Source organism: Schistocerca piceifrons, chromosome 2 (genome assembly GCF_021461385.2).
Source record: "Schistocerca piceifrons isolate TAMUIC-IGC-003096 chromosome 2, iqSchPice1.1, whole genome shotgun sequence".
NCBI classification, from domain to species: Eukaryota; Metazoa; Arthropoda; class Insecta; order Orthoptera; family Acrididae; genus Schistocerca; species Schistocerca piceifrons.
The window spans coordinates 787,494,664-787,513,604 of NC_060139.1; the positions used below are offsets into that span (position 1 = coordinate 787,494,664).

At 42.9% G+C, this 18,941-nt stretch overlaps 1 protein-coding gene across 1 annotated transcript in view; it reads left to right on the plus strand.

Annotated features, from left to right (window-relative positions):
* LOC124775854 (immediate early response gene 5-like protein) overlaps positions 1 to 10,425 on the plus strand; it is a 122,966-nt gene extending 112,541 nt beyond the window's left edge. The window contains exon 3 of the mRNA XM_047250688.1: positions 10,244 to 10,425. Coding sequence (XP_047106644.1) covers positions 10,244 to 10,425 — 182 coding nt within the window. The remainder of the gene's footprint in view (positions 1 to 10,243) is intronic.
* Positions 10,426 to 18,941: the final 8,516 nt, after the last annotated feature.

The following is an 18,941-nucleotide window of genomic DNA, read 5'->3' on the forward strand; positions in this document are numbered from 1 at the left end:
ATTACGACCACCGACCTACTATCAATATAAACCAATCCAGGTGACAGCAGCGTCACCTGGCGAGGAAAGACTGCTTGTCAGACACATGTACAGTACATGTAATATCAGTGAGCATCCTGTCCGTAAGTAGAATGGGGAAGACGCTCTATTTATCGAGTCTGACCGAGGGCAGGTTGTGATGGTCTGGAGGTTAGGCACGAGCATTTCGTAAACTGCACGACCTGTCGGGTGTTGTAGGAGTGCTGTGGTTAACGTCTTCAACACATCCCAGTACCAAGGTGAAACCATGTCCAGACGTCGTCGGGTTGGGCAGCCACCTCTTATCACAGATGTCGGATGACGTGGGCTGGGCAACTGGTAAAACAGGAGAGGCGGCGAACTGTGGCGGAACTAACATCACACTTTAAAGCTGGGCAGTCTGAGCAGACAGTACACCGAACACTCCTAACGATGGGCCTCCGTAGCCGAAGTCCCATTCATGTGCCACGACATCGGGACATCGGGCGCGTGACCATCGGCACTGGACGTATACCCAGTGGCAGAATGTTGCATTGTCTGATTTCTTCTTCATCATGCCCATGGGAGGGCGTTCCAGGAAAACAGGTCCTTGACACCTCTACTTTGGGACGGAGACAAACTGGCGGCGGCTCTGGGGAACATTCAAAGGGCCACGAGTCCAGTGGAGTTCGTACAGGGCTCCATGAGGACCAAGGAGTATCGTACACTGGTTGCAGATCACGTACACCCATTCATGACGATAATGTTTCCCGACAGCAGTGCCATTGTTCAGCATAATAATGCGCCATGTCACAAATCCAGGAGTGTGACTGAGTGGTTCGAAAAACACAGTGGCGACTTCTAATTGATGTGCTGTCCCCCCCTCCGCCCATCCAACCTCCCTCATACAAACACACACACACAAACACCAGATCTGCAACCGATCGAACACGGAGCATATCTGGAATATGACTTAACGTTGCGTCGGAGTTCATTGCCTCCCTATCTGGAATTTACGGGAATTAGGTGACTTCTCTGTGCAGATACGGTGCCTACGCCCTCCAACGACCTACCAAGGTCTCGTTGCTTCCGCGCCACGACGAGTCGCCGAAGTTGTCCATGCCAAAGGCGGTCATACGAGCAGTTAGGTAGGTGCTCATAATGTTCTGGTTGATCGGTGTATCACTCAGTTGCCTTTTCCGTTTTGCTGATGTAAATTACAATCGTCTGGAGGGCTCCGATATGTAGCGAGTAACATGGCGGTGTACAACGTAACTATACTGAAGCGCAAAAGTCGTGAGATACCTCCAAATACCGTGTTGGACATCCTTTTATCCGGCGTAGTGCAGCAGCTGGACGTGGCATGCACTCAACAAGTCACTGGAAGCCTCTGCAGAAATACCTTTCCAGCCACTCCGAAAGCGGTACCGGTGCAGGATTTTGTGCACGAACTGAACTTTCTATTATGTACCATACCGGGCGAACTGGGTACCCATATCAACCGCTAGATTTGTCCAGATTGTTCTTCAACTCTATCACGAATAGTTGTGCCATGGTGACATGGTGCATTGTAATCCAATGGTCCCCACGTACCTAAACATCAGCATTTTCCAGTCAACGATAGATTCAGTTGGACCAGAGGACCCAGTCCATTCCAGGCAGACACAGTCTACACCATTATGCAGTCAATACCAGCCTGCACATTGCATAGTCGACAACATAGGTCCTTTATTTTGTGGAGTCTATGCCACAGTCGAAATCTACTGTCAGCTATTACCAACAGCAGTCGGGCCTCATCTGACTATGTCATGATTTTCCTTTCATTTGGGGCTCAACCGATATGGTGACGAGTCCAGGAAAGATAATGCAGTAGATGTCGTGCTTTTAGCAAAAGCACTCACCTCAGTTCGCTACTGTGTTGACCTGAAAATCAATATTGTCGGCACATTGTTGATACTGTGGTCCTCGGAATATTTAATTCCCTAAAGATTTCCTAAATGGAATGTCGCATGCGACTAGCTCCAACTACCACTCGGCGTTCAAAGTCTTTTAATTAGGGTCGTACGGCCATAATCACATCGGAAACCTTTTCAAATGTGTCACCCGACTACTGCCAAAACACTGCCCTTTTATACTTTGCGTACGCGATGCTCCGCTGTCTTTAAAAGTGCATGTCGCTATCCCCTGGCTTTTATCATCTGAGTAAGTCGGTGCGTGATAAAAAGAGCGCTGTAATCGAATAACGAATTCGAAGAGCTCGTCCACACAAGGAGCAGCCTCTGCTTCAGCATAACAATGTCGGACCACACACAAGCGCTACGACATGTGCAACAGTGCGCCGCCTTTGGTTCACTGTCTTCGATCATAATCCATACACTCCCGACTAGGTCCCATTCGATTTTCATCTGTTTCCTAAACTTCGCAATGAAAACGATGAAGCAATGCAAGCAGAGACTCCACCAGAAAATCAAAAGAGTCTATAGTGACGGTGTCAACAAAATGTGCTGTCGTTGGTAAAAATGTTGAGAAATGAATATTTAGGCATGAAGAATAAAGACGTAGAATAAAGTTTATTTTTATTAAAGTGCTGTAAGAGTTGCCACATAAAAAAATGGTGAGGCAGTACCAACACACTCTCGTATATGTAGTTCGACAGCAACCAGTAGTGATTTAACATCCCACACAAAAAGTTATCGAATTTGAATAGCAATAACACAGAATTCGTATTACTCATCTAACTGCTGAGCATATGGTTAAACTGCTATAACTACACGCTCACTGATGAAAAGAGGTAGTAAACACATATAAATCAATTAGCTAAGTCATATTTATCGTTCAGGAGTTTAATGATGTAGTGCCTCGATAGACATTGTGTTGGACAGCTCTTCTAAAGGTCTGAAATCGATTTAAGGTCATCCTTTCTCTGTACTTCTTAAGTTTTCCTTTTCTGGCATTGTTTGTTAATTTGTAAAACGGCGAGTTCCGTGTATCTGGATGGTTTATTCCGTTTAGGGGTACGATGCATGTAACGGTATACTACCTCCATAAAACCCATGCTCAGTATGTCATTGTGGTGTTCAGATAAACCTTCGACTTTATGACATCTGTACGTACGCGACAATGCCCATGTATAACTCTCACGCTTTTTGTGTCGATACTTTCATTAGTGTTGCAAAGTTAATTCTTTAAAAACAGTGAACTATTGTCTTCCGTCAACGTAGGCAACTACCAGAATCCATCGCCAACGATCTGTAACATGTATGTTAGCTCATAAAACAGCCGAAAGCTTCAAGGTCGTCTATAGTCTGTGTTCACAATCAGATCGTCTTCGCCAGCTACCGGCCAATGCCTATTGGTCGTGAATTAGCAGCTCTAAACAGATATATTCTCTTTACTGGCTACAGAGGTAGTTCTGTCAACACTACATTTTGTAAAATACCGCCTGATTATGCCAATTGATATTTCCTATCATTTTGGCCCAGTGATTTTGCCAGTTGTTTTGTGTCCAAGGGTATTAAGTGCTAAGAGTAATTTTGTTTCTTTTACTTTCATGTAGGTATATCTCACTACGTCGATATTCTAAGGCTGTGCCCGTGGTCTAGGGGTATCGTTTTTGATTGATAATCAAAACGTTCTCGGTTCCGGGTTCACAATCTGCCACTGCATAAATTTTGATTAATAATGAGCATAGGCGACCGAAGTTTTCCGCCATAAGAAATTACCCTCATTCTGCCAACGACCTTGTCAAAGAGGGTGGATGAGCAGACAGAGAGTCAGGGCACACTCTTGTCGTAGGGGTGGGAAACTCCCCTAAAGGCAGAAGAATCAGCAAGGCAGAAGGCAATGGAAACCACTGCATTAAAGACACTTAACTTGTATCCACAGGACATGTAGCTTGTAACTGAAAAATTGTCATTATGATCTCTCCGTTGGCAAAAGATTCCGGAAGTCCCCAATTCGGATCTGCGGGATGGCGGGGTGGGGGCTGCCAAGGGGGAGGCGACCATGAGAAAAAGATTCATTAACCAACGAAAAAATTACGTTGTGCGAGTCGGGGCGTGGATCGTGGTAGGAAAACTCGAAAATCTGAAAAGAGGAATGCAAAGGCTCAGTTAGAGCAATAAGTGAAGTGAAATGAAAAGAAGACAAGGATTTGTGGTCAGATGAGTGTAGGGTAATATCAACAGCAGCAGAAGATGTTATAACAGAGTAGGAGTCGTTATGAATAGAAAGGTAGGGCAGAGAGTGCGTTATTAAGAACAGTTAAGTGATTGGGATGTTCTTATCAGAATCAACAGCGAACGAACACCGACAACGGTAGTTTAGGTATACATTTCGAGGTCTCATGCTGAAGGAGAAGCGATAGGGAAAGTGTATAAGACAACTGAAAGGGTAACGCAGTACATAACGGGAGATGAAAATCTAATAGTCGTGGGGGGACTGGAATGCAGTTATAGGGGAAAAAGAAAAGGCTACAGGAACATATGGGCTTGGGACAAGGAATGAGAGAGGAGAAAAGCTAATTGAGTTCTATAACTAATTTTAGGTTGTAATAGCGAATACTCTATTCAAGAATCACAAGAGGAAAAGGCCGGATGATACAGGAAGTTTAAGTCAGGGTGAGACAGAGATTCCGAAATCAGACACTAGATATACATTCAGATTACGATGTAGTAGTAATGAAGAGTAGGCTAAAGTTTAAGAGATTAGTCAGTAAGAATCAAGAAGCAAAGTAGTGGGATACCGAAGTACTAAGGAATAACGAGATGCTCTTGAAGTTCTCTAAGGCTATATATACAGCAATAATGAATAGCTCAGTAGGCGGTACAGTTGAAGAAGCATAGAATCTCTAAAAAGGGCCATCACAGAAGCTGGGAAACAAAACATAAGTACAAAAAAGGTAACTTCGAAGAAACCATGGGTAACAGAAGAAATACTTCAGTTGATCGACGAAAGAAGAATGTGCACGAATATTCCGGGAAACTCAGGAATACAGAAATACAATTCGCTGAAGAATGAAACAAATTGGAATTGCAGGGAAACTAAGATGAAACAGTTGCACGAAAAATGTGAGGAAATCGATAAAGAAACTATTATCAGAAGGACAGACTCACCATACAGGAAAGTCGAAACAACCTTCGGTGACACTAAAAGTGAGGCTGCCAACATTAAGAGTACAACGGGAATTCCATTGTTTAATGCAGAGGAGAGTGGATAGGTGGAAAGAATATAGTGATACTGTATGAGGGGGAAATTTGTCTGGTGTGAGGGAAGAAGAAACAGGAATCAATTTTGAACAGGTATATGTATTAGAATCAGAACTTAAAAGAGCTTTGGAGGACTTAAGAGCTAATAAGGCAGAAGAGATAGATAACATTCCAGCAGGAATTCTAAAATCATTTCGGGGGGGGAGTGGCAACAACTGTAGAATGCTTGAGTGTCGCGACATACCATCTGACTTTCAAAAAAATTTCGTCGACACAATTCCGAAGCCTGCAAGGGCTAACAAGCAACAGAGATATCGTACAGTCAGCGTACCATCACATGTATCCAAATTGTTGACAAGAATGAAAAACAATGTTGAGGATGTGCTAGACGACGATCACTCTCGGTTTAGAAAAGGTAAAGGTACCAGAGAGGCAATTCGGACGTTGCAGTTGATAATGGAAGCAAGACTAAAGAAAAATTAAGACACGTTCATAGGATTTGTCTACCTGCAAAAAGCTTTCGACAGTGTAAAATGGTGCAAGATGCTAGAAATTCTGAGGAATATCATCAGCAACTAGTATTATTGGTATCCTTTTACTTGAATTTTAATTCCACTCCAGAATTTTTCTTTTATTTCCATTATTGCTTCTTCGATGAACAGATTGAACAGTAGGGGCGAAAGATTACATCCCTGTCTTGCGCCCTTTTTCATCCGAGAACTTCGTTCTTGGTCGTCCACTCCTTTTATTCTCTCTTGGTTCTTGTACATATTGTATATTATCCGTCTGGATAAGACAGAGATTGGAATACAATCAGCAAATAATTGGGGACATAAGTTGCAAGTGCCACTCTGAGATGAAGAGGTCGGCACAGGAGAGGAATTTGTGGCGGGACGCACTAACCCAGTTAGAGGACAGATAACCCAAAATAAAACAGGCTGTAAAGATGTTGCTGAAGAAGTTCCTTCAATTCATTTTGCTCCTGCAATACGTGTTCTCTATCTTCAGTGTAGTGTATCCGCAATACTCATATCTACTACTGATTCAGCGGCTTACCAATCACTTTTCATGTTGATTTTGTTCAGTGTTAAACTTCATTCACTTGATCTAAAGTTAGTGTTACACAATATACAGAATTTGAGAAGTCGTTTATTTTCCAAACTCAGTTCAAAATTGATCTCTAGCCAATGACGTTAGTGGTACCACTGCCCGGGAAATAATAGATGAACTTTGGTATTTCGGTAGCGAAATAACTGACGAATAATGAATTAGATAGGATATAAAATGCAGACTAACAATAACAAGGAAAGAGCGATAGGGACATTTAGAATGGGCGATAGTATTGCGTACACAAGGTATAAAAGGCCGGTTAGTTGGCGGAGCTATCATCCGTACTCAGGTGATACGTGTGAAAATATTTTCGACGCAATTACGGTTACACTGCGGAAATGAACAGACGTTGAACGCGGAATAGTACTGGGAACCAGATGCAGTGAACATTCCATTTCCGCTATCGTTAGGAAATTCAGTACTCCGGGATCCACAGTGTCAAGAGTTTGCCGATAATATCTAATTTCAGGCATTACGTCTAACCATGGATAACGCAGTCGTCGACGGCCTTGACTTAATGACCGACAACTGCGACGTTTTTATACAGTTGTCGTTGCTAACAGACAGCAACACTGCGTGAAATAGCCCCAGAAATCAATGTAGGACGTACGACGAACGTATCCGCCAGGACACTTCGACAAAATTTGTTGTTAATGGCCTAAGGCAGCAACGATCGACGTCAGTGTGTTTGCTACATCGACTACAGCGCCTCTCCTGGGCTCGTGATCATATCGACTGGACCATTTACAGTCTTCCGACTGTTTGATGCGAGCCGCCACTAATTGCTCTCCGTGCCAACCTCCTCATCTCTGAGTAGCACTTGCAACATACGTCCTCAATTATTTGCTGGAAGTGTTCCAGTCTCGGTGTTCCTCTACAGTTTTTGCCATCTACAGCTCCTTCTAATACCATGGAAGTCATTTCCTCATGTCTTAACAATGTCCTATCATACTGTCGCTTCTGCTTGTCAGTGTTTTCCGCATATTCCTTTCCTCTCCGATTCTGAGCAGAACCTCCTCATTCCTTACCTTATCAGTCCACCTGATTGTCAACATTCGTCTGTAGCACCACATCTCAAATGCTTTGATGGTCTTCGGTTTACCCACAGTCCATGTTTCACAACCATACAATGCTGTACTCCAGACGTACATTCTCGGAAATTTCTTCCTCAAATGAGGGCCTAAATTTGGTATCAGCAGACATCTCTTGGCCAGGAATGCCCTTTTCGCCAGTACTAGTCTGCTTTTGATATCCTCCTTGCTCCGTCCCGCATTGGTTTTTTGCTGCCTAGGTAGCAGAATTCTCTAACTTCATCTACTTCGTGACCATCAATCCTGATGTTAAGTTTCACGCTGTTCTCATTTCTGCTATTTCTCATTACTTTCGTCTTTCTTCGTCCTCTCAATCCATATTCTGTACTCATTATACTATTCATTCCTTTCAGCAGATCATGTAATTTTTCTTCACTTTCACTCAAAGTAGCGAAGTCATCAGCGAATCGTATCTTTGATAACCTTTCTGCTTGAATTTTTAATTCCACTCCCGAACCTATATTTTACTTCCATCATTGCTTCTAAGACTACATTCCCGTTTTAAGCCCTCTTTTATTCGAGCACTTCCTTCTTGTTGGTCCATTTCTATTACTTTCTCCTCGCTCTCGTACAGACTGTATATTTCCCGTCTCTCCATATAGCTTACTCCTATTTTTCTCTGAATTTCGAACATCTTGCACAATTTTACGTTGTCGAATCTTTTTCCAGGTAGACAAATCCTGTGGACATGTCTTGATTTTTCTTCAGTTTCAACCGCAACGTCATATTTGCTTCTCTGGTGCCTTTACCTTCTCTAAGGCCAAACTGATTGTCATCTAGCACATCTTTAATTTTCTTCTCCATTCTTCTGTCTATTATTCTTGTCACCAAGTTGTATGCATGAGCCGTTAAGTTGATTGTGCAATAGTTATGTCACTGTCAGCTCTTGCAGTCCTCGAATTATGCGAATGATATTTTTCTGAAAATCAGATGCTATGTCGCGAGACTCAGATATTCTACACACCAACGTGAATAGTCGTGTTGTTGCCACTTTCCCCCAATGTTATTAGATATTCTGCTCGAATGTTATCTATCCCTTCTGTCTTATTTGTTCCGAAGTCCTCGAAAGCTCTTTTGAATTATGATTCTAGTACTGGGTCACTTATCTATTCTATATCGACTCATGTTTCTTCTTCTGTCGCATCAGACAAATCTTTCCCGTCGTGGAGGCTTTCAATGTATTACATATCCGCTCTTTCCTCTGCATTTAACAATGGACCCTAGACAATTGTAAATCTGTGGCCTGGGCAGGTGAGTCCCGATGTCAGTTGGTACGAGCAGATGGTAGGGCTCGAATATGATTCAAACCCCTTGATGCCATGGACCCAATCTGTAAGCAAAGCGCCGGCCGCGGTGGTCTAGCGGTTCAGGCGCTCAGTCCGGAACCGCGGGACTGCTACGGTCGCAGGTTCGAATCCTGCCTCGGGCATGGATGTGTGTGATGTCCTTAGGTTAGTTAGGTTTAAGTAGTTCTAAGTTCTAGGGGACTGATGACCACAGATGTTAAGTCCCATAGTGGTCAGAGCCATTTGAACCATTTTGTAAGCAAAGCACTTTGCAAGCTGGTGGTCGCTTCGTACTGGTGTAGGATGTGTTTATGTGGAATGGACTCCTTTCTCTGGAGCAACAGAATTGACCATTGAATGGAAACGGTTATGTTCGGCTACTTGTAGACCATTTGCCGCCATTCACGAACTTCAATAATGGATGAAAATGTGTCCAATTTACCAGTCCAAAGTTGTTCATAACTCGTCTGAAGAAAATTCTGGACAATTTGAATGAATAATTTGCCAATCCAGATCCCCCGACATGATTCCCAACGAAGATTTATGGTTCATAATCGAGAAGTCATTCGTGAACAAAATTCTCCACCAGCAACATTTCCACACTTATGGACAGCTATAGATGCAACATTGTTCAGTATTTCCTTACGGGGCTTCCATCAACATATTGAGTCCATGCCACGTCGAGTTGCTGCACTATGCCGAGAAAAGGAGGTGCGACACTAAATTAGGAAGTATCACATGACGCATTTCCTGTCTGAAGTGTGGTCTTGTACAAAAGCTACATGCGTGTGATATAAAGTTCCGATAAGAAGACTATAGAATCTCTTTAAATGTGATGTTACAAAAGAACGCTGAAAATCAAATACCTAGATAGTTGAAGAGCTACTGAAAAGAATTAGCGACAAAAGAAATTTGTTGTATCACTAAGACGGAGGTATTCTATTTGAGCAACCAGGTTCAGCGTTACATTACGCCCTCTTGAGGCCCCCTGACAGATGTGTAGGAAGAGTCCCACCTCTGGTCCAGTCAAAACAGGGCCAGCATTCAGCGACTGGTATCCGTAGCTCTCCTTTGCTACACGTCTATCGTCACAAATTTTTGTGTATCAGACTACTAGTGTCGGTCTTTATTGACCGTCTTCAGATATGTTTTATAGAAAACCTGTTGTAATGTACTGGAGCTGTAGTGGTAGTCCTATGACACAAAACTTTGTGACGATAGAGGTGAAGTAAAGGAAATTTATTCACCGTTCAATTGGCGACCATGTTGCAGCTTGTGAGATCCGTAGATTTCTTCTTAACACAGCGATACCTCTGATCACCACTTGCCGACTGTTGTTTCAAATGGAAAACAGCTGGGAGCTCATTTACTCTCCGCAGCCCAATGCAGTTAAGGGAAATAAAATTGTAGCTAGCCTGCAACGTTCGAAACATTTACATTGTCAAAACTGTTAAGGTCGTCGCACTTCACGTTTATCAGACTGTTTGTATTCATTGGAAAATGTAGCTTATCTGTCCTTCTTCCGTACATACCTTTTTTTCTGTCATTACAGAGACATTCCGCGCCGCTGTTATCTTTTGTGGGACGCGCGCGCTCGCGCAGGTACTTCTCGCCCTCCAGTTGGGCGCGGGATGCAATCAGGCGCACAGTGCCAGGTGCGGGGGCGACATGCGCGCCTGCCTAATTGCAGATTGCTGCGCGCTGTCCGAACGACCCGTGCTTAGCTGGCGTTAATTGTAATTAAATTCTAGGACAAGGAAAAATTTGTCTCGTCCACAGCGGAGGTATTTCCTTAATTAAAACTCGCGTGACAGCGTGAAATACTTAAAGACTATGAAACGCGGCTTGCGGTTCGGCAGGCTAAATTCGCCTCTTCGCGTTTCAAGTTTAATTACAGCTTCCGGCCAGGTGCTTTGTGCTTACAGAATTCCCGAATGTTGTAGACAGGGGAAGGGCGCTACACCGTAGCTCTCTCGCCTGACGTTCAGGAAACACGTGATATTAATAGGGCAGCCACTCAAGCATTTATTTTTAAATATGGTTTATACACTACAGCATTTAAAATGATCCACTAATAAGAGTAAGCCACGGAAAGTGAAATTAATATCTTACACGCAAACTCTCTCATTATGCGATATTGTGACTGGAATGACGAACAAAACAATACGGAGAATAATTGCGGTACTCAGTTTTTGGTGAAATTCGCATCATGCCTTCCGTTCGTGTGACTCAAATGTCACAGAAGGAATGTAAGAACATTGAAGCGCAATGCATACATACCGTTCCAGTCTTAATCGGTGTTTCACGTACTGTGTGTAATCCATGTCACTGCTGTAGGCCCGAGCTGATATTTGGATCATGAGAATGATTATACAATACAAATAGCGTCTCAAATTTTTACTATGCGGATAGATGAGGATGCTAACTCAGTATTTTAAGAAGTTCAATATCGAAAACGTTTTCTTTTTCCCCCAAGAGAGAGAAAATACTGTGTGGCGGTAAGATGTTAGGGTAATTTTTACTTTATTATTTTGTTATTTTTTGAGAATAATAAACATTTTGTGCTGAGTTATTGAATGTTATCTAATGCCTCTCCTTAAATAAGTTGTGAGCCGTATGAACGGTGTTATAAAATTTCTGGTTTTCTTTTTTTTTTCACTCAGAAACTGAAGCATAGCAAAAATGTGCTATTCCTTTCTTAAGTCATTAGTACTACAGAAGGCAATCTCATACGATGGGCAGTGATTCCGCGTCTCACATTAGACTGCTGCTCCTATGCTTCTGGCAACACGATAAACACATAAAAACCAAAATATTTTGCTATTCAACCGACTCGCTCAGCCGTGAGTCCAGACAAAAAGCCGGTTGGGGTGGCCGAGCGGTTCTAGGCGTTACAGTCTGAAACCACGCGACCGCTATGGTCGCAGGTTCGAATCCTGCCTCGGGCATGGATGTATGTGATGTCCTTAGGTTAGTTAGGTTTAAGTAGTTCTAAGTTCTATGAGACTGATGACCTCAGAAGTTAGGTTCCATAGTGCTCAGAGCCATTTTAACCATTTTTGAACCAGACACAAAGCTGATGCTTGTAATTAGTGAGAAGATAGATATTCAGAAATCTTAAACTGCAGGAAACCATCTGGATTTGGCACCTTCTCACTCATTTGTTTTATAGAAGTAGTGTAGGACTTTCTAACAACAGTTAGCTAAGGCTACAGCTTTAATTACAGTTTGTATTCCGCGTTTCCTAATGAACTGAAAGTCTGGAAATCCGTTTCGCATATAACAGAAATGTAAATGTTATGTATAACACAGTCAACTGATTGCAGAAAATTACGCTTAAACCACGTTAAAGTCAAATTTTGTTGCGGCAGGTTGGCTGTATTATAAAAATCATATTCTTCTACGGTTACTGTTTCACAGTCATGTTTAAAATTGTAACAAATACAAGTGGAACAAAAGAGCTAAGTAGTATCATGTATTTAAACTCAACATGACAGTAATGCAACGGCACTTGAAAGGGGATAGGGCCTGCTTGTGATAGCCGATTTCGTCCATATTTATGGTGTGTCCATAATTTGGCCAGAAGTGAGCCAGAAGTGGGAGGTTCAAATGGTTCAAATGGCTCTGAGCACTATGGGACTTAACATCTAGCGTCATCAGTCCCCTACAACTTAGAACTACTTAAACCTAACTAACCTAAGGACATCACACAACACCCAGTCATCACGAGGCAGAGAAAATCCCTGACCCAGCCGGGAATCGAAACCGGGAACCTGGGCGCGGGAAGCGAGAACGCTACCGCGAGCTGCGGACAGAAGTGGGAGCCCCAGATGGCCAGGGGTTTATAAAAACTTGCAGTCTGGGGCATTTTGGGTGATGCATGAGCCATTTATGTAAGTGTGGTTTCGAGGCACATGTTGGTGCGATTGACAGAGTTAAGAACTGTAATTCGAGGACCGCATTATCGAGTACGTTAGCGGAAACTACTGTTTCCTTCTTTTATTTTCAATTTGTACGTTACTTACACAGCAAATAAACCAAAATAATGTTCAATACATGGTATTTGCTAAAATTCTCATAAGAGGCATGGAAAGGAAAGGCTTAGATAAACCTGGGATTGCGAGTAAATTACCATGTAAGGATTGTACTTACAGAGTCCACGAGAATGCAAAATAACTCTCCACGAAGGGGTTCAAATTAGAGCAACAGGACGTCGCGTTCTCTTAGTTTCACTATGTCTTTCGAGCAGTCCTCGGCAGCTGCACCCGAATACAAGATTTCCGGTGCAATTCAGATCGTTCCATGTTGGAGAGAACAGTACCTGCGGCTACTTAGTTCATTCGCTTGCTACCTCTCGACAGAGTAACGTGAATTTTTTGAGAATATTGTCAGAATATTATGAAAAATATAGAATTGACCGACAATGTCCGATACAACGAGTGAAAATACTGATATACCTGGAACATCGGTAGAAGAAGAACATGAGCCACTAGATGACAGCTCCCAAAGCGAAGCGTCGTAGCAACGATTAAAAGCGCAGCTGGATTAGTGTTAACGTCTCTTGGGCGAAAACGATCTAATCACATCAGATTGTTTCATGATAATAACCACGTAGAAATTGGAAGTAAAATAGGACAGAAAGTATTGGCAGTTTTATCGGCGCACTCTCTAGTGTGTGACAATGAGTTGATTTGGTCCAAAGAAGTATACGAACGAGGGCAATAGACACTTCGTCAAGCGAGGCCTACGAACACATGAATAAATAAAATGAAAGAAGATCAAAAATGGTTCAAATTGCTCTGAACACTATGGGACTTAACTTCTATGGTCTTCAGTCCCCTAGAACTGAGAACTACTTAAACTTAACTAACCTAAGGACACCAAGGCAGGATTAGAACCTGCGACCGTAGCGGTCGCGCGGTTCTAAACTGAAGCGCCCAGAACCGCTCGGCCACTCCGGCCGGCGAAAGAAGATCCAGATTTCGTTCCACTCGGTCACATGGTAATGTTAGGGAAGAAACATACCCAAAAAGGCATTTGAAGAGTCTGCAGACGAAAAGAATATCTCATTTGTAGCATACGCGAGATTTAAAAATTTGGGGAGAATACATTAGAGACGGAGGAGCGTAGAAGCATAAATATGACACAGCTAGAACATAAACCTATTAGATACATCAGATGAATTGGCAATTGCAAATAGTGACTACCATCAGCTGTAAAATGGAATGACAACAGTGAAAATTTGTGCCGGCCCGGACGCGAACTCGGATTTCTCGCTTATCGCAAGCGGTCACCTTACATATGGCTATCCGTGCACGGCTTCACGCGCAGACCCAAACTTCCAAATGTCGTCAACCATCGTTTGGGTCTGGCCGTGAGTCGGGTACGTATAGGCAAATGGTAAGGCGACCGCTCACGATAAGCGAGAAATCTTGGTTTCAGACCCGGTCCGCCACTAATTTTCACTGTCGCCTTTTTATTCTACAGCTGATGCTAGTCACTATTCGCAATTCCGAACTCATCTGATGTGTTTAGCAACGGCTGTGGTCGCCGCAGTGCATCGTCATCGGAGTAACACCGGTACTGCAATATCGTAAACATATTAGAGCCATTCGAAAACAAATTACGTGAAGGCTGCAAAATGAAAATACCGAAGAGATTTTAATGCCATTATCTACAAAAGAAGGTACGTTTCCAGTAAGAGCACTGTGAAAACGCACACATGGTGAACACAAAATGCAAGTGACGTCTGCGACGTGTTGAATAAAATGAAAGAACGCAGGAAATCGGCCAACTGGAACATGGAGACTGATGAACACATCTCCAGGACCACACGCATGAGCTAACAGCGCTGGAAATCACCACTGAACATGCTTCACAAATAAAAGAACCAATAAAGAACAGCCTTCAATAAGCTGCATAGACGGAACATACCTTCACGAATTTTGAAGCAATCAAGCATTAACGGAAAACAGAAAAAAATGCGGTTGAAAAAAGGTGGATGAGTACGCAGCAAAATAAAGGAATGTCGTCTTTACATCATCAAAACCTCGGAAACGGCAAAGTAACACAAAACTTTTTTGACTGGCGTGATGAAGACCTACGTGCAGAAAACAACTTTGTTTTGTTGATGGACTCGTTGTAGGACAAATAAACCTACAAACACGTGACTAGATTTTTCAAGATGAAGAAAGACCGCCATCGTGCAGTATTAGAATAATGTCCTTCAGCCTCACACCCCCCCCCCCCCTTCCTCCCAAACGCATTCCGCTTGTGTAACTACGATGTCTGTTTTTATCGTCACATAAAGAATTTGATGAAAATTCTTCAAAACTCGTTCAGGGAGAAAAATAAATCACACCTCGAGAAGACTGCGCCAGAGTAGTTTCTATTGTACATCGCTAGCACACAACATTTGTCGAAGTGATGTGTTACGCGAGATTGGTCAAACTTTGAGCTGAGAAAGAATCTTTTATGAATTAAACGAAGTTTGTTTTACTGCAGAACCTTTAAAGCAACCTTGTAACTGTGTATCAATCATGTGAAACTGCAGTGCTTATAACGTTCTCACGATGCCGAGACAATGACTGCTTTCAGAATGAGATTTTCACTCTGCAGCGGAGTGTGCGCTGATATGAAACTTCCTGGCAGATTAAAACTGTGTGCCCGACCGAGACTCGAACTCGGGACCTTTGCCTTTCGCGGGCAAGTGCTCTACCATCTGAGCAACCGAAGCACGACCCAAACCCGGTACTCACAGCTTTACATCTGCCAGTATCTCGTCTCCTACCTTCCAAACTTTACAGAAGCTCTCCTGCGAACCTTGCAGAACTAGCACTCCTGAAAGAAAGGATATAGCGGAGACATGGCTTAGCCACAGCCTGGGGGAGGTTTCCAGAATGAGATTTTCACTCTGCAGCGGAGTGTGTGCTGATATGAAACTTCCTGGCAGATTAAGACTGTGTGCCCGACCGAGACTCGAACTCGGGACCTTTGCCTTTCGCGGGCAAGTGCTCTACCATCTGAGCAACCGAAGCACGACTCACGCCCGATACTCACAGCTGCTTTCTCTGTTTTCACGATGAATATCACCCCTGCAAATGTAAATCGTTAAGTTAAAATAACAAAAGTATTCCATTCCTTCGAAGTTCTCGTGTACACCTTTTTAATTACAATCTTTTACTGCAAATTTATTGGCAGTCCCAGATATTCATTTGCCTACCGTTTTATGCGTTTGATAAAAATATTTGTAGCATATACATTAAGAAATATTTATGTTTATTTGCAGTGTAAATAACTAAAAAATGAAAATTAAAAAGGAAAACAGTTCCTGCATAGAAACTAGATACCACAGCCCTCGGCTACCGTTGTACATTCTTCGCGATGAGCCAACTGCTGCCTGGTAGTTCGGCTGACATAAATGTCTGATGCCTTGGCCCACTCACACCTAATTTGCTATTTTTTTTTCTAAACGACTGGCCATCAGAAGCTCCGACTTCTGTCCTTATGTTTCCTACCAAGCCATGCACGTACCACAAATCCAGACGAAATCGGTAATGAGGAGCCGGTGCGGTCCTCTTTTTAAATGTGAATGTTTCCAATCACCTGTGGATACAGTAACGGCACAATACGCTGGCGCTAAAGCGATCGACCAGACATATAAGCTTCCAGTTGAATGAAGTGACTCTGGATCGGAGCACTGCTTCCACGATCGACATGACTGGGTGTCGCTCGCACTCAGGTGGGCGAGCACTCACCGGTTGCTACTGATAAAGCGCACTGCCTCTTCCATGTGCATAAGGAAATACGGCGATTTTCTAGGTTATAACGCAGAGCGAGGCATAGAGGAAGAGTAACGAGGCTGCGCATACTGCAGTTTACCGTCTTACGTGTGGTTGCTTGTGTTCCGCATGGCTGTGCATGCGGCTAGGCAGCGCCTAGGTTGTCATTAGGTGTGGTAGTTTCACCAACTGCGACATGGTCGCGTATACAAACAGTGATCCAATACTGTCAAATATTTTTTATTCCAGTCTTTGATCACAATATGGATTCTATAGACGGTGACCGGTTTCAGGATGGTCATTATGGACTGAAACCGGTCATGGTCTAAAGAATTCATATTTTGATCAAAGACTGGAATAAAAAACATTTGTGGTGTGGTAGTGTCGGTATTCTTTGGCAATTTCCGTCAAGCTATGCGTGGCCCAGGGAACACACTGTATATCCGGCGCGCACCTGAGTGCTCTATTCTGCATTGTCGCAGGAGAATTAACGGTATATGCCCAATTTCAGCTCTTAGATAAACTAATTTTTCTGTTATTTCCTGAAACGGCTGTTGGAGGCTAGCGATCTACGAAAAAGCCAAAAGGGAAAGATGTTTTATATAAAATCCTTTCATAATCCAGATCGCAATATTTTAAGAATAATTCATTTTTAGTTTCCGCTCAGCCATCAGTCATCCTTAGGTCTGGAATCGTACAGAAGAGTCCACATAAAGGGGGAAACAGTGGCAGAGCACAATGGCATATTTAGCAAGAGGTAAATGAAGGCAAATACAAACCAATTTATAAAATGAGTGCAGCGTCTAATTCAAAAACTAGAATTAGACACATTGTCATCAAAAATGGTTCAAATGGCTCTGAGCACTATGGGACTTAACATCTGAGGTCATCAGACCCCTAGAACGTAGAACTACTTAAATCTAACTAACCTAAAGACAGCACACACATCCATGCCCGAGGCAGGACTCGAACCTGCGACCGTAGCGGTCGCGCGGTTCCAGACTGAAGTGCCTATAACCGCTCGGCCACAGCGGCTGGCTAAAATTGTCATCAATGTAACACATGCTTGTGCACGAAACTGACAACAGAAAAGGTTTTGCTCGGTACAAATCTGTGGAACATTACGTAAGCAGTATCGTAACATATAAATAACTCAAGTAATAACGAACGTGATGTAATGCATTATCACAATGATTTAAGTATACGGAGACTCTCATTCAACCGCGTAAGAATGTCGTGTACATTTTATAGTAATACTGCATTACTAAATTACTTTAATATAGCTGACATAAATACTTGGGCCTCTGCGGACGGTGTTACGATGATTACAATTCAATTGTGTGTTGTACCACGTCACTGTATAAACTTGAGAAAGGCCGTTGCAATACGGCCGACAGTCTGTTTTGTGGTTTATGATTTAAGTATTTTATGTAATGGAGCGGTACATCAACCAGAAGAATTTAAACATCTGTACATCTTGCATAAAAAGTTCTAGGTTAACTTGCCTGGACAAATTAGGATAAAATCCCGAGCTTTCAATGATTATGGCTCTGAGCACTATGGGACTTAACTTCTGAGGTCATCAGTCCCCTAGGACTCAGAACTACTTAAACCTAACTAACCTAAAGACATCACACACATCCATGCCCGAGGCAAGATTCGAACCTGCGACCATAGCGGTCGCGCAGTTCCACACTGTAGCGCCTACAACCGCTCGGCCACTCTGGCTGGTCGAACGTGGTAGGGAAACTAGAAAATCTGAGTAGGGAAATGCAAAGGCTGAATCTAGATATAGGAGTCAGTGAAGTGGAATGGAAGGGAGACAAGGTTTTCTCGTCGGATGAGTATAGAGCAATGTCACCAGCAGCATAAAATAGTATAACGGGCGTAGGATTCGTTATGAATAGGAGGATAGGGCAGAGAATGTGTTAATGTGAACAGTTCAGTGATAGGGTTGTTCTCATCAGAACCGACAGCAAACCAACACCAACAACGGTAGTTCAGGTATACATGCCAACGTTATAAGCTGAAGATGAAGGGACAGAAAAAGTATATGAGGATGTTGAAAGGGTAAAACAGTACGTAAAGGGAGATGAAAGGCATTTTTCGTTGCGACGGAATCTTCTCACGAAATTCCAATCACCAACTTTCTCCTCCGAATGCGAAAATATTTCTTTGACACCGATAAATATAGGGAGGATCGATCACCACGATAAAATAAGGGAAATCAGAGCTCGTACGGAAAGATATAGTTGTTCATTCTTTCCGCGCGCTATACGAGATTGGAATAGAAGAGAACTGTGAAGGTGGTTCGATGAACCCTCTGACAGGCACTTAAATGTAATTTGCAGAGTACCCATTAGATGTAGATGTAGATGTAGATGTAGATGTAGATGTAGATGTAGATGTAGATGAAAATCTAATAGTCGTGTTGGATGGGAATACAGTTGTAGAGGAAGGAGCAGAAGA